At 32.9% G+C, this 15,863-nt stretch overlaps 3 protein-coding genes across 3 annotated transcripts; all 3 read right to left on the reverse strand.

Moving 5' to 3' along the window:
* Positions 1-757: 757 nt before the first annotated feature.
* Positions 758-2,435, reverse strand: LOC130933764 (uncharacterized). The gene is made up of 2 exons (XM_057863379.1): positions 1,094-2,435; positions 758-990 (listed from the first exon to the last, which is right to left on the reverse strand). Exons 1-2 carry the CDS (start codon positions 2,433-2,435, stop codon positions 758-760), a joined length of 1,575 nt encoding a protein of 524 aa, XP_057719362.1.
* A 2,881-nt stretch (positions 2,436-5,316) lies between these two features.
* Positions 5,317-7,899, reverse strand: LOC130932766 (probable indole-3-acetic acid-amido synthetase GH3.6). The gene is made up of 3 exons (XM_057862180.1): positions 7,559-7,899; positions 7,351-7,458; positions 5,317-6,954 (listed from the first exon to the last, which is right to left on the reverse strand). The coding sequence occupies exons 1-3, from the start codon at positions 7,837-7,839 to the stop codon at positions 5,610-5,612; spliced, it is 1,734 nt and encodes a 577-aa protein (XP_057718163.1). The 5' UTR covers positions 7,840-7,899; the 3' UTR covers positions 5,317-5,609.
* Positions 7,900-8,356: 457 nt separating this feature from the next.
* Positions 8,357-12,284, reverse strand: LOC130932918 (uncharacterized). The gene is made up of 4 exons (XM_057862378.1): positions 11,456-12,284; positions 9,482-9,692; positions 8,929-9,058; positions 8,357-8,840 (listed from the first exon to the last, which is right to left on the reverse strand). Exons 1-4 carry the CDS (start codon positions 12,184-12,186, stop codon positions 8,551-8,553), a joined length of 1,362 nt encoding a protein of 453 aa, XP_057718361.1. The 5' UTR covers positions 12,187-12,284; the 3' UTR covers positions 8,357-8,550.
* Positions 12,285-15,863: the final 3,579 nt, after the last annotated feature.

Below are 15,863 nucleotides of genomic sequence, written 5' to 3' on the forward strand. Positions count from 1 at the left end.
TAGTTGGCCCAGCATATGGGGCCCATAGGCCTTCTGGGATAGGCGGAACAAAACCCTGCTTGTAAACATTAAACACCTCACTTATACGATACACCTTGTGAACATATGACGCTCAATTAAGGCGCGAGTAGGCGCAACATGCAATGGCGTGGCAACAAGGATAATGGAGTGCCTGAAAGTGGCCACAGTCGCAGGTGTGATCCTTAAGGGAAACTCTGTAGCTACCCAGCGAGAAGTTCCCGGTCGGTATTGTCTCGGCTACAGTGTACTCCGATTGGTGCCTGTCGTATAAGGTCACGGTGAAGCACCTTGAGTCTCTTATGTTTCGATCAATAGCCTTGACCAACGCCTGACAAAATTCATGCCCAGATCCGAGTTGTGCCTCTGCTGTCTGTCCGCGGACAACGAATAGCTCAGCAAGCCTCCCGTAAGTTTACTTAACCAACGATGTGACCGGGAGGTTGCGAGTTCCCTTTAACACGGAGTTCACACATTGACTAATGTTGGTTGTCATGTGCCCTAACCGTCTACCACTATCCTCGTGTTGGGTCCATTTGTCGTATTCAATCCGGTTAGCCCAGTCACACATTGTCAGATGCTCAGTCTACATGATGTCAAACCAGTAATAAAACTCTGCTTCAATTTTTGCGTAGGCAGCATTCACCAACATCCTCCTTGCATCCTTACCTTTGAAGGTAAGGGCAAAATTCACAACCATATGACGAATACAGTACGCTCGAAAAGCACGTGGAGGCAGTCATCCAGTCTCAGGGGCCTCAAGTGCTGCCTTTATGCCATTATGCCTGTCAGAGATAACAAGGATACCCTCCTGTAGCGTCACATGCGCTGGTAGGTTGGACAAGAAGAATGACCATGACTCTGCGTTTTCTCCCTCCAAAAGGGCGAAGGCTATCGGGAGGATGTTCGAGTTCCCATCCTGCGCTATCGCCAGCAGCAGCGTCCCTCCATACTTGCCATACAAGTGGGTACCTTCAATACTCAAGAGGGGGCTTGCAATGCCGGAATGCCTCGATACAGGGTGGAAATGTCCAGAAAAGTCGATGAAAGTACACAGTGGACTCATCAACCTCACCCCCAACCCGAACAGGAGAGGTCTTCAACACAGAAACTGTCCCAGGCATGGTTGACTGTACCCCTAGCATCCAACGTGGCAACTCCGCATACGACTCTTCCCAATCTCCATATATTTGTGCCACTGCCTTCTGCTTCGCCATCCAAACCTTCCTGTAACTAGGCTTGAAACCGTAATCGGCTTCTGTAGCTTGTTGCAATACCTTTACCGTCACCGCAGCATCTGCCCTAACCAACAGAAGAATCCTCGCACAGATAACGTGGTAATCCAGCTGACGGTGATCACTGGAAATAGAGGTTGCCAAGCAAGTATGTGGCCCGTTGTACCTCCTAACCTCCCAAGTGCCCTTTCGTGCACACAGCTCTACGCGAATCAACCAAGTACAACCCTTGCCGAACTCCTTGCATTTTCCATGATACTTAAAATGATCTAATTCGATGACTCTGTACTCAATACCTCGGCGGATGCTATAGTCCTTCACACTCAGCATAGCCTCATCTTTATTCCGGAATGATTGTCCAATCTGAAATTCTGTAGAAGATCCCCCAATTGTAGGACCACAGTCCGCCTGTGGACCTAGAGCCTCTAAGTTTAGTGTGGAGAAATGTGGAGGGTACTGTTGAGTGCCAGAACTTGAAGGCCCATGCTGTGCATGTGGATTGGCACCTGTGTCATCATCGCTGTCCCCAATGATATCTACATGCTCCTGGTCAGAGTCATCGTCACACATTGCATTCTCTACTCGATCAGGTTCTCCAAAGCCTTGCATATCAAGTAGCAAGCCACCACCGGTGCCCACTTCATACGCCTGCTCAAAGACCCCTGCATTCTCCAAAGATACAGAACCAACAACCTCTGTTCGATCTAAATCAGCCGCAAATAAAGGGGATGCTACCAGCAGAACGGATGGTCTCACCGTAGGCATCGAACTAGACGCACCGCCCGCGGCAGTCGAGCTATGAACTGGAGCTGATGCCCCAGAACTATCGACACCAACCTCCAACTTCGCGAACAACTCGTGTATTCTGACCTCTGGAAAACTCCTAACACAATGGAACAGAACCCTAATATCTTCATCAGCCGCTAGTACAAAGGTATCATACTTAACACCGGTCGAGACAACTGCGATGGAAATCTTGTAGAATAGCTTCTTCACCCACTTGCTACCAAACACCCCAAACTTATGCAAGATGCTGTTCTTCAAATCTGACAAAGTGCTTGATGAACTGATGAAAACACTTAGTGGTTCTCTATCAGTGAACTTCTCACCATATCTTTTGTTTTTTTGGATTTTCCCAGAGCAATGCACTAAGGTAAGAAAACTCTCTTCCTCACTTGCCATTGTGACAATGATTTCTTATGCAACTTCAATCTCTCACACATATATATAGAATTTCACTCCTCATAAACCTTTGCAACTAACCAAGGTTTATGACCATACGAACTCCTTCATAAATCGTTGCTGGTCACCAGGTTTTATGCACATTTTGCTGCCTTCATAAACCGTGGGAGGCTACCACGGTTTATGCCTAATGTGTTCCAACCATAATCCGTCCTTGGTAGCAACGGTTTACGTAAAAATTAGAAACCGTCGTTGGCTACCACGGTTTACATAATAGTAAAAATGCACATGCACGTAACAAGTTTTCATTTTGTGTATTTAGGTAAAGAATTCACTCAATTTATTTATTTGGGTAAATTGCCTTAATTTTAATTACTTTAATTAATTAATTAAGTGGAACCATAATATAGACTAAAGTTAGTTCCTTTTAATAGAAAATATATATTTTAAGTTTTTATTTACTGTTTATGATGCAAAAATTAATTTAGAATTACATTTGTTGACAGGTGGATTATAAATAGAAACAAAAATGAGTTCTTTATTGAAAATAATCTTAATATTTCTTTTGTAAAATACGCTTATTTGTTATATATTATATTAAAATCGAATTTTACACTTAATAATATCATTGATGTGACATATTTTTGAGATTGTTTAGTAATTATATTAAAGATTTTTTAAATTTATTTTTAATTAATTAAGCCAAATCAATTATACTAAATATTTGAACTAATTAATTTATTTGATTAATTTATTAGATATTAAAACAATAGATTTGCGACCAAAATAGACAAGATATTTTCAACTAATATATATGTTTTGGACAAAAAAAGAACGTAACTGACAAAATAATTAGGCCATAATAACTGATGTCACGAGATAATGGCAAGATTATCACAATGGTTATGCCATCAAAATCTCTTATGGTCGATTTTCGGCAATAATATGCTATAATAAGTACTAAATGCCAAAAAGAGAAAAGTATAGGTAATTAATAATATTTTTGAATCATGTGTGAACAATGTGAATTAGTAAAATTAAAAAAATAAATTTAATAAATAACATTAAATTAAAATGTAATATATTTATATTTAATTAATAATTATTTATGTTCAAAATAATTATTATTTACCTATCACTTCTGGCCAAAAAACGACAATCTTATATAGTAAAGTTAAAAGAGAAAGACAACCAACATATAAGCACACATGAAAAAAAAAGCTTTCACCACCTGATACATTATTGACATTAATATTAGATTGTCCATTCGATTTGGTTTTGCACACGATGAAATTGAGTTCTTCAATCTCCACCTCTTCGCTTCGTAAATTCGCTTCGAACATGAACAATATAATACCAATAATAATTAATAATTCTAAAATAATTAATAATTAATAATATTAAACTATCCTATCACACTTTCTCGAGTGCAACATCTGTTACATTTTTCCTTTTAGCACCTTTTCTTTCTTTCTTTATCCTTTGCTGGCACAATTTATTTAAAATATATTTTAAAACAATTAATACAGTTTATTTATCATATACCAATATATGAGACTCAATGAATAAGAAAACAAAAGGTAGTATTTAATTATGACAACTATTTAAATGAAGATAACAAAAATATTTTTTATGAAAATATTTTGTTAAAAAATATGACTTATTTATTTAATTATATTTTAAATAAAGACAACACTTTTAAAATATATCAAAATTTAATTATACAATTTATCATCCAATAATAAAAAAATTTATATAAAGACAATTATAAAATTTTTATGGTAGTATCTACATTTAATTATATTAGTATTTCTTATTACATTACACAAGAATCATATCATTTATGTTGAAAAAAATATTAAATTATGTGTATTAAGTCAAAATCAAATCATATGAATTAAAGACTAAATTAAAATAAGATAATTATTATTTATTCAAATTGAATGTACTAAATAAAAATTAATTTGGTTAGAATTTTTTTTTATCTTCTATACATAAATGGCAGAAATGATAAGAATCATCCTTTTTTTATTATTTTATTTTTTTCTCTTTTTAATCTATTATTTATCTATTCTATCTATCTATTTATCTATTTTATCTATTTTATTATAATCGAGTTTTTACATTCAATCATAAAATTGACATGACATATTTTTGAGAATATTGTTCGATTTAATTTTTAACTCATTAAATATAATTTATTACGGTAAATTAATTATATCAACTAATTAATTTGATTAGATATTTAAATATCATGCCATTTATTATAATTTATATCAATAAATTAATTGTAACTCATTATATCAATTCTTTTGATTCATTAATAAGGTGTAAAATAAAATAGGTGATTTGTTACTAATTGAATTGTCAAACAGAATAAGGCTAATTTGGGAAGATAATGGTAATGATTGGAGTGGAATTGCACATAGATTGTGGCGAAACGTTTGATATATAAAGTGTGTTAGCACTGGAATCATGAAGCAATATTATCCAAAGGTAAAGTATTATGCAGAAGAAGTACCTGTTATAGGAGGAGATTACTTTCCTTCTGAGTGTAGTGTTGGTTTGAACTTAGACATAATGCAACCCCCTGAGACTACAAGATATGTGTTGTTTCCAAATACTGCTTACTTTGAGTTTCTTCCATTTAACATGAATGATGAAACCAATAACAATGTTGCTGAGGAATTATTAGGCTCTTGGAAAGTTTAGTTTGTGTGATATTAGATGATATGTAAGAGTAATAAAAAAAATTTAATATCTTCATTCACCATCTGAAAGGAACTTGTTTTCATTTCATACTGATAAAATTGTGTAATGTAACCGAATGATAAACTGTTTGGGAGACAAGTTGATGTACATTTTCAAGAGTGTAATCAACATTATGTTTAAGAAGATTTGAGGAACAAACTAATATCCATGAAAACAATCAAGTTTGCTCTCATCATCTGTATTCTTTCTAAAAATTGGCCTATCTAAGGCCTTAAAATACTTTTGTTGTTATAATCATATCAGAAGTATTAAGATATTGTTTCTGATATATCTTAAATAAATTTATTTTATTTTTCTGTGCATTCTGTGGCTAATCTAGTTTCTCTTAACATCAAAAGGCAAAAAGATGAACATGATTACAATCATAAGTTATACTACAGAAGAGTAAATTATTCAATGCTGCTAATTATCATTCAATGTCACAAAACTATATTTTTGCAAGAGTGTGACAATTTCATGGTTTCTTATAATCTTGGGTGGTTTATATTGACTAGCTGGTGTTCCATTTCTAATGGCTACTTCATATAACTTATCAAATGCTCCAGGCCTTAGGATGAATACCATTAAGTTCCCTACTTGACCCTTATCCTTCTCCACCTTGTACAAAGCTCCAAAGGCACTTTCAAGTGAGGAAATACACCTTTTCAATATCATTGTTGACTCTTCTAGTTTGTCCTCCATGAAATCAGATTCCTCTTGAACTTCTGCAAACACCTTCAACTGCTTTGGCTGTGATTCCTGGTCCAAGAAACTTGCAAACTCAACTATCTCTATTTTCATCATGGCACCCCTTACTGCAAGTTGAAAGTTTTCAATTGCTGAAACCAAGTCCTTCTCTGTTAGAATCTCAGCATGAGTTTTAGGTGCTCTCATCACAAATTCTACTTCTGGAGATTTGTTATAGAATCCAACAACTTTCACTACATCGCCTAACCGATAGCGATAGAATCCTCTATAAGTAGTAACAACCACTTCATACATCTTCCCTACCTCTACCCTGCTAAGATCCACTGTTTCATCAGCAGCATCATTGCTCTCCTCATTCATGTTAAATGGAAGAAACTCAAAGTATGCAGCCGTTGGAAGTATCACGAATCGTGTCGTCTCAGGAGGTTGCATTATGTCTAAATTTATGCCAACACAGCACTCAGAAGCAAAGTAATCTCCTCCAACAATAGGTACCTCTCCTGCATAATACTTCAGCTTTGGATAATACTGCATCATGCTTCCAGTGCAAACACACCTTATATAACGAATATTTCGCCACAATCTATGAGCAATACCACCCCAATTATCATTATTACCTCTACAAATTAACCTTATTCTGTTTGACAATTCCGGTTGAGGCCCTCCAAGTGCTTTAATCACATCTTCCCTCATTGCCACATCTGAAACTTCAATACTTGGGAAGCCACATTCAAGATCATCACAAAGCTGCTCCCATTTGGACTCTAGAAGGCCAAAAGCCTTAACCAATCCTACAGCATAAGGGGTTCGAATAGCATCGATTGCTTCGAGATTCCTTAGGCCGCAGAGAAGGTGGCAATACATTTGATGCTCAACAATAGATCCAAGAAACACTTGTGGAGGGCTTGAATAGACAGCAAGTTGTTGAGGTTTGGCCTTACCACTATGCAAAGAGTAAGAAGATGCAGCCATAACCTTGAAGCCGCATTTAGTAGTTGTGGTATTGTCAGCATAGAGAAACCAAAGGATCTTGTTGATCCCTGGCCTTGGAGGAAAGAACCTGCATGCATTAGATATATCTATTATTGGTTTTATGTTTATTTAGTTTGACATTAAGGTAATTTTGTTATTCTGTTAGATTGTATCTTGTTCTATAAATAGGTACTCCTTGTTGTCCATTCCAAGAACAGTATCTGAATATCGAGTTTATTCTTGAGTTATTATCATGAATTCTAGCATGGTATCAAAGTCATTATATCTCATAAATAGGTACTCCTCATTGTACATTCACACAGAAGCATCAGAATAATAGTATCTGAATATCAAATTTATTCTTGAGTTATTATCATGAATTGTAGCAAGGTATATAACCATTCATGTATTTTTCCTAACATTTTAAGATTTTGTAATAAGTAATTTCATGTCTCATCGAATTCTGGAAACTAGATTAGTTTACCTGTGAAGAACTGCAGTGCTGCCTCTGTGAGCAATAAAGGATGCAGCTTGGGAAAGGGTTGAATCAAAATAAGGGATCAATTTGGGCTTCATGGAGCTTGTTCCTGAGCTGATTAAAAGGACAAAAGAAAAAAGAAAAGGGTCAAATCCAACATCAAACACTGAAGGTTTTTAGTTTTTACCAACTAGAAAAAGAACAGTATTGGAACCTGTAGAAGAAGCAGAGGAGGGGATCAACAGAGAGAAGAGGAGGATCATGATGTTGTTTTCCATGTTCTGCCATTTGATTGATGTAGTCAACATAGTCATCATAGGAAGACAGAGGCACCATAGTCCTGAAAGTATTCACATCAAGATGAGAGATAAATGGTTGGAGATATTGCACTTTTGAATTGTGTTGAAGGATTGAGCGTAGAGTTTCCAACTGGTGAAACCCTGCGTTCTTGGTGTACTCTTCCACCTTCTCTATGATGGATTCCTCTTCAACCATCTTGTTTGAGTCGTTGTTCTCTCTGTTCTATGTATATCTTTATATGCACCTTGATCATGGTCCATAGTCTTTGACTTTGACTCATTAATGTTGGAGTTAATGTCAATTTTCTCTAAATCAATAGCACCAATTACTAAGGTGTTGACTTCTTTGAGTAAAACAAAAACAGCAGCAACCCATGGTAATGCAAGTACCAAGTTTTGTGACTTCTTTGACTATAACCTATGTTCTATCAAAAGATTCTTTAGATATTTTCATTCTACTAATCAATATATTTTTTGTTTTTAGTTTTTACCTTATATTTGAATTAACATTAATCAACTTTCTTTTTTTCTTTTTACACTAAAAATATTAGCCTTCTACTATTCCCCATTTGTATATTATGTTATGAAAGCAATGCGACGCTTATTAACAAAAGAAATAAATAAATAATGGTTGTTTGAGTTCACAAATCAAAATCCAAAAGCTATACAACTCCAACAAGAAATAACAAAGGAAAAATGTGTAAGACATAACATTTTGCCTCTCAATAATCTTGTAAATCTTTTTTGTCTTTTAGGAAACACAGATTTATACAGAACACATATGATTAGAGGATTAGGAAGCATGAACAAATTAAAACTAACTGAACTGCCCCATCTTCGAAACTATAGTTAAATTCAGCAATTAATGTAAGCAAATTAAAAGAGAAGAAAAAGATAAATAAGAAACTCAATCAATATCTCTCCCGTATGTGTTTTTGTTCCATATACAAGTTGATGGACTTGGCTGTGTTTTCATTCTCTGCTGCTTCTTTGTTACATTATTATTTTCTTCTTGAAGAGGACTACTGTTTAGAATGCTATTATTTTCTTTAACCACATCAACTTTGACTATGTGATGATCTGAAGTCCCTTTGGAAGAAAGCACAAGATAGGACCCTGCTACGAACTTATATGTTGAATCTGATGATGATAATATGTAATCTACCCTTGTTCCATACTTACATGTCCCTTGCACACCTGCATTATAATTTTGAGGATTAAAGAGTTTTCAAAATTGATGAAATGTGTGTCACATAATTAAAAGCTTAAGGTATTCTTGTTTTACTTTGTCCTTTGGCAATCATCACTACAGACTCACATTCCCCTGAATAGTCCTTAGCATCCGTGTAGTGCTTACTCTTTAGATATTTCATCACTTCAACCTTTGGTGTTGGTTTTCCAATCTCTTCATAGTACTGAAAAACAAAACAAAGGGAAAAAATAATATCAATTCATACATAGGACTAACTTGACTTAAGTTTGTATCATTACTCTTAGTTTTCTGTTGAGGTATGTCCTCTGGAGTTATTCGGATTGAATCAGTGATCGATTTCTAGGTTTCGCTGTAAATCTTTTCAGTTACTTCCAATTACGTAAATCAATCTTCAAATCACATTCTAAAATAGGTCATTTTCTATAACTTCTGTAATAGAAACAATGATATCTCCAATTATAATCCCTTTGGATGTAAACTAAATTGATTTATGGAATGTTTTAATGACTAATTTGACTATCGTGTGATTTATTAGGAGGCCAATTTGCACATTAACCCCATTTTAATTTCTCATATTTACATTTGACTATGGTTAAAACTTTAAAGCTTATGTATAAAAATATACCTTAACAATATCAGTCCATCTTTCTTGTGAGTAATCTGATTCATCAAGTGAGTTAAGCCCTCCAGCTAAGATGTGAGGCTCATCATTATTAGACTGGATTATTGCATTAATCTGCTTCATCCTCCAATTCTCATCAAGATGATCAAGATGGGTGCAGTAAAAGTTCATTTCACCAGCTTCAGGTACATCGATAGTGGCCTTCAGAACATTCCTGTTGCCAACAAAATTAGTCACATTCGCACTTGTTGCTCAATCATATTCTCTAATCTAATCTATTTCTAACCCACCAGAATTCAGAGTCTTTTGTTGTTGTATTTTGTTTAATCATTTCCACTAATATTCCCATGATCATATTCTCTAGTAGATGGTCAATGCTCAATGCCAAGAAGCTGGCTTTGGAGTGAAGTAAGACAAGTTTCTTGCTTCAATTATAGCAAGAAGAGTTTGTAATATTCTTACTCTTCTTTAAGATTAGGCAAGGTCGATATCTACCTACTTCTTCAAATGGCACCCTTCATTGCCAAACTAAATTATGCTCCTTGTAGTGAGGCAGCATTGTTTGTGGAAAAATGAGAATAAGTATAGGAAAAAAAATTTATTAATTAACATTAAAAAAATTTTAATTATGAAATTATTTTTTTAACTTTAAACTATTTAGTGGAGGATTTATTTTTTCCCTAAAGATAGGAGTTAGACTCGAATCCGAGACCTTTAGGTGAATATGAAGAGATTATGTTATTTGAGTTATAGTTCATTGACTTTTAGTGGAGGATTTATAATTAGAATTTCGGTCTTAAAATATAAAATTCAGAATAGAATTTAAGATACAAAAATTATTTTAAAAAGATTAGTTGATAATAGCTGAAAAAAATTAACTCTGTAATTATACTTATGATTATTTTAGCCTTCAAAGTAGCATGTAACTAATAAGTTAATCCTCACTTTGAGTGAGTTTATCAAATAGGACCAATTTTTTTAATGCCATAGGATAATTATTAATTCTTGAGGCTGTCTTATTAGCAAACTAATCTTTTAACAACAATCAGGATGGCAGTTGATTAATTGAGAAGTGGTTACAATAATGTGAAGGAATCAGACAGCGCTCATTAGCCAGAACCAACCCAAAATTGTGGTACGGAGGGGAAAAAATAAAATAAGCACTGAATCGGTCTAAAAAGTGTTGGTAATAAATTATTGTACCTATAAATGTGTTCACAAGAATGTTGAGAATAGCGGAAAACAAAATTAAAATATCTAAAAGGCGTGGAAAAGAAACAAGTGTAGAGAGAGAGAGAGGGAGAAGAAGAAGACACAGTTGCTTAAGGGTTAGGTGTGGGATCCATCCATGCCTCGCTGCATACAGCTATCATTGGGAACACGTTAACACTTTCCCGAGTTAGATCATTCGAAAACCATCACATTACTACGAAAATTAGAAAAACAAAATAATCACCATCTACTTCTAGTTGCCTTTTATTATTATTTTCTTTTTATAGATTCTATGATTGGATACTTTTATGGGAAAAAAGATAAGTGACCCTAACTTTTTTTCTCCTTCTCCGCTTTGCTTAGATATGGCACAGGGCCATGAAGAAGCTTCAACGAAGTACACTCAAGCTAAGAAACCGTAAAAAGGCGCACAACAAATATATATATATATGAGAAATTTTAAGTGATCCAACAATTTTTTTTATTTTTGTCTTATATTTAAATCGTTAAAAAATAATTATTATGTACATATATAAATATATGTATTATTCTATTTAATTTTTTGTTTTTACTTTAAAAAATATTTAATTATAATATACGCACGTCAAAATTAATCATTAAAATTAATTATTAATATAAAATATATATTAAAAATAAATTAATTTATATATTTATTTATACATAAATTTATTATTAGCTAATTTAATTTTAACGTGTAAATAACATTTTTTAAAAATATTATGCTGTAAGATTTTGTGAACTAACCTGAAATCGGTGTGGTCGAAGAGCTTCTGGACGTTGGATCGTTTGATGGGCCACCTGGACAAAACGGCGTTGCCGTATTCAGGAGCCCAGCTATCAGCAAAGACGTAGTTCATGCCCAAAGCTTTGGCCAAATCCGACAATGGCTTCATGTCGTTTTGTTCGTCCGCCTTCACATCCTGCAAAGCCAAAACGTCAGCGTCCAACTCCCTCAGAACCTCCAGCACCGTCTTCCGGCTCTTTATTCCGTACACATCATTCCCTTCCACGCCGGAGAAGCTGTTGCACTGTCTCATCACCACGCTTCTCCATCGCCAAGAAGACCCTCCTCCTTCTCTCTCGTGCTCCGAGAAGCTCGATTGTCTGCTTCTCAGAAGCGAAATCTCGTTATCTGGTAGGTTGATGGAAACTCTCAGCTTCGATTGACGTTCCGGTGGTGGAACAACCGAAGTTATTGGGTGAAGAGGAGAGTGCTTGAGAATGCTTTTGGGTTTGAGATCACAGCGCGCGTTTTGTTCTTCGTCGTTGTTGGTGGGGACCGCTTGTGCCATGGAGAAGAGTGCGGCGTTGAAGGTTGCTACGCGGATTGGTTTCTGCGGTTTCTTGTTTGGGTGAACCAATGCTGATGAACAAGTGCTGGTGGTTAGGGTGCTTTTGTTTCGGTTCGATTTGCGGAAACGACACCGTTTTGGCCACCGGAGGTGCGAACAGAGACGGCAGAGGAGCTTGATCATGTTTTGATTGCTTGCTTGGAGAATAACATCCACTTCCTCTGCTTTTCAAGTTTCTCTGTGTTGGCATTTTTTTCTCATCATCGGATAAGTAGTACAATTATGGAAGGAAAAATAATAGAAAATTTATTTGTACATTAAAATTATTTACTAAAAATCTAAACTCAATAGTTATATATTTATATATAAATATAAGAAATATTAAAGACGATCATAATTTATTATTTTTTATTATTAATTAGTTATTAATTTAATTTTTTTAGTTTAATAATTTAATAATATATTTTATCTTACATTTTTAAATATTAATATCTAAATAATAATCAAAATCAATAAATTTTATTAATAAATTTCTAACATTTTTTATAAATATTATAATTTATTTTTAATATATATTTAATATTTTAATAGTTAATTTTAAAATATACCTACACAATTGAAAATAATAATGGATTATAATATTATATATGTCATAGTTTAGATTAGATTAGAATATAGATATGGTGCTATCTAGTTGTGTTGTCTTTAGGCTCCGGTCGACTCATGAAGGGTGGGTGTCTTTCCTGGAAAATGAGCTTTTGACACGTGGCACTCTATACAAATAATTTAAACAAATATATTAATATAAAATATATATTAAAAATAAATTAAAATACATATCTATTTATATTGATATTTTGATGTACATCTAATATTTAAAAAAATATATTTTAGATAATTTGATATATTTGTTTAAATTATTTAACATAATATATATTAATATATTAATTATTATTTTCATATAAAAAGATTTTTAGGTGAGTAATTATCTTAGAAACATGATTCATTTGAACAGATTATTTTATTCTCTAACTAAATTTATTTGATATTTAATTATTGATTGAATACTTTTTGTTTGTGAATTTGATATTAATTTAGGTTGTATTATTAAGTAATAGTAAAAAGTTGGTGAAGGGGATTGACATTGCCCCTTTTAGTCCATAGCATTTGGTAGGGTCAATTGGGAGATTCCACTATTAAGAAGAGAAACAAAAGGAAAATGAAAGAACATAAATTTGGCATGGCATATTATTGCGGTTGCCACTATCAGACTCCAACTGCTCCGATCCAGAAAGAAATAAAGAAAAGATGGTTGTTTATTGGATGCTCCCCTGTCCTTTACCCTTCAACTCAGGTAACAACTTACAAGGACATTATTTATGCTCTTATTCAACTCCTCATAGTGCATTTTCACTTCAGCACCAATACTCTTTTTTTTGTTTTCATTACTTCTAGTTTTTTTTTTTAAGTTAAAAGTAAGATTCGAAAGTGAGAAAGAAGAAACTATATTATTTGAATTATAACTCGTTTTAATTTTATTAATACTAAAAATGTTATAATTAAGTGTTTTTTTTTATTAAGATAGTAGAATAGTGAATGAAGCGAAGCAAATAGCAGTAGTTAGTACGATTATTATAATAAAATAAATTGGGCAACAACTCTGATTTGCTCTTGATTGAGTATTGACCAGTGAGATTCTTGTTTGGAACGCCACGTCACTTGAAACCCGGCGTACCCATCTCCCATGACATGAAATGAAATGAAAATTCCCATTCAACGTGACTTGTAAATTGTAATGTGGTGGGTGGCCTAGGAACCCTCATCCAAATTCTACATCTTCTCAAAACACAAAACCATCTGCTGATCTGCACTACCTATGTAGAATTTCCCTAAATATAATGCCAATGCAATCATAAATTTATGATTATTATTTCAATAATTAACATTGAAAGGTTACATTACTCTCGATGTTATTACAATATTATTTTCATATGTAGATGTAGATAATATCTATATGCGAGTTGAATGTTAAGATTTAACTCATTCATCAATTAGTTGAAGTTCATTGATGACTGATGAGTCTAGATCACTATTAATTAGAATAACAAAAATATTATATACATGTTAAAATCAATTACCATATATTAGAAGGTAGCTAGATATTATTATGAAAATTTTATAATTATCTTTATATAAAAATATATTTTTTTAATCTTTGGATGATGGATTATATGGTTAGATTTTGATATGTTATAAAAATATTATTTTTATTTAAAATGTTGCTAAGTAAATGAGTCATATTTTTTAACAAAACATTTTTATAAAAAGATATTTTTACTATTTTCATTTAAATAATTGCCATATTTGAATACAAAAATAAATAAATATATATATACTTTAACTTATTTTAATGTGTATATATAGTGATGATGGATTTTGATAACTAATGTTAATACACACCTTACATAATTATTAAAATAATTACTAGTTTTCTCTCAATATATTAAAATACATATTATTAGATATGCACAATAAATAAGATAAGATATGCCTCTTATTGTTTTTTATTTTGGCAATATAATATTTAATCCCCCTTTTTAATCATTTTATGTACTGATTGATATGATTTTCTTGGCATACATAGCCGTATATATGAATATGATGATATACCTATTAGTACAGTATAAACATTCACAATTTCCCGTCTAGAACGTGACAATTGGCAATATTATTGAAAAGTATAAATGTATAATACAATAATCTAATAATAATGAGACTTAATCCAATAATTATATGAAATTGTTTCATTCAACCATGTTATTGTCATACTCAATTGTTTGACTTGTAGGTGATGTAACGAAAACCTTAAAATTAAACGAGTGAAAATAATACCACTAGCCAGTATTATTATAACAAGAACAGGTCATACGTAAAATGTGACATATATTTTCACCTATTTATTAATATATTTATTTTGATAATGTAATTGTCACTTTATGTAGAAACAATTGTGGAAAAAAAAGGAGCAATGAATCAGAGCCCAACAGGCTGATGAGTATGTATGTCAGCCTGAATAACATAATTGGAAATTGGTAATTAATTAATTAATTTAAAGGAAATAATGTCCCTATTATCCACGAATAGTTAATGATGATCCATAAATAAAGAGACACTAGATGAGAAGTGTATGTTTATTGCTGTAGATCAATACGTGGGGCTACTTGGATTTGATGTATCAAATAGATGCCAATTGCATAAATTTGGTGTTAACAGCCCAGAAAGATATATACTTATTGACAAGCTTTTTATTCCTTCTTGATTGTCACATACTGGGATATCATATTTTAATTACTCAGGTCGTTGGGTGTTCCTTTCATATAGTTTCATTACACCATTATTAATAATAACCAGTTATGGGAGATAATAATTCTGCATATTCTTATGATAGTGACAGAATTTAAAGGGGGGGGGGGGGAGTTGCCAAGTTAATTTTAATTCACAACAACGCTAAGAAATAAATATGAAATAAATAACGAATGAACAGGTTAATTAGATTGTTTTAGCCAAGGACAGTACAATTTTCGAACCTTAAGAACTTGAGTTTCAAAATGATTGAAAGTAGCACTTTATTAGAATAGAATATTGTCATCCACAATTATTAGAATAGAATTACACTCAATGATTGTTCTGAAAGGGAATAATTTCCATGTCAATTGCCAAATAAAACTGTCACTTTATTATTGAGTAAATACCCAAAATGGTCTCTCAAATTCAAATTGGTGTTCAATTCAGTCCTTTAATTTTTTAAATGACCAAATAAATCCCTAAAATTCAGAAACGTGCGTCCCTGTTAGTCCCTC

Source organism: Arachis stenosperma, chromosome 6 (assembly GCF_014773155.1).
Source record: "Arachis stenosperma cultivar V10309 chromosome 6, arast.V10309.gnm1.PFL2, whole genome shotgun sequence".
NCBI classification, from domain to species: domain Eukaryota; kingdom Viridiplantae; phylum Streptophyta; class Magnoliopsida; order Fabales; family Fabaceae; genus Arachis; species Arachis stenosperma.

Excerpts from the sequence above, each read along its gene's own strand:
- LOC130933764 (XM_057863379.1), bottom strand. The coding sequence starts at position 2,435 with ATGGCAAGTGAGGAAGAGAGTTTTCTTACCTTAGTGCATTGCTCTGGG. Across the intron at positions 991-1,093 it reads CTCTCCTGTTCGGGTTGGGG|GTACCCACTTGTATGGCAAG; the intron begins GTGAGGTTGATG and ends TGAGTATTGAAG.
- LOC130932766 (XM_057862180.1), bottom strand. The coding sequence starts at position 7,839 with ATGGTTGAAGAGGAATCCATCATAGAGAAGGTGGAAGAGTACACCAAG. Across the intron at positions 7,459-7,558 it reads CTCCTCTGCTTCTTCTACAG|CTCAGGAACAAGCTCCATGA; the intron begins GTTCCAATACTG and ends CCTTTTAATCAG. Across the intron at positions 6,955-7,350 it reads AGCACTGCAGTTCTTCACAG|GTTCTTTCCTCCAAGGCCAG; the intron begins GTAAACTAATCT and ends TAATGCATGCAG.
- LOC130932918 (XM_057862378.1), bottom strand. The coding sequence starts at position 12,186 with ATGATCAAGCTCCTCTGCCGTCTCTGTTCGCACCTCCGGTGGCCAAAA. Across the intron at positions 9,693-11,455 it reads TTCGACCACACCGATTTCAG|GAATGTTCTGAAGGCCACTA; the intron begins GTTAGTTCACAA and ends TGTTGGCAACAG. Across the intron at positions 9,059-9,481 it reads GATGGACTGATATTGTTAAG|TACTATGAAGAGATTGGAAA; the intron begins GTATATTTTTAT and ends TTTGTTTTTCAG.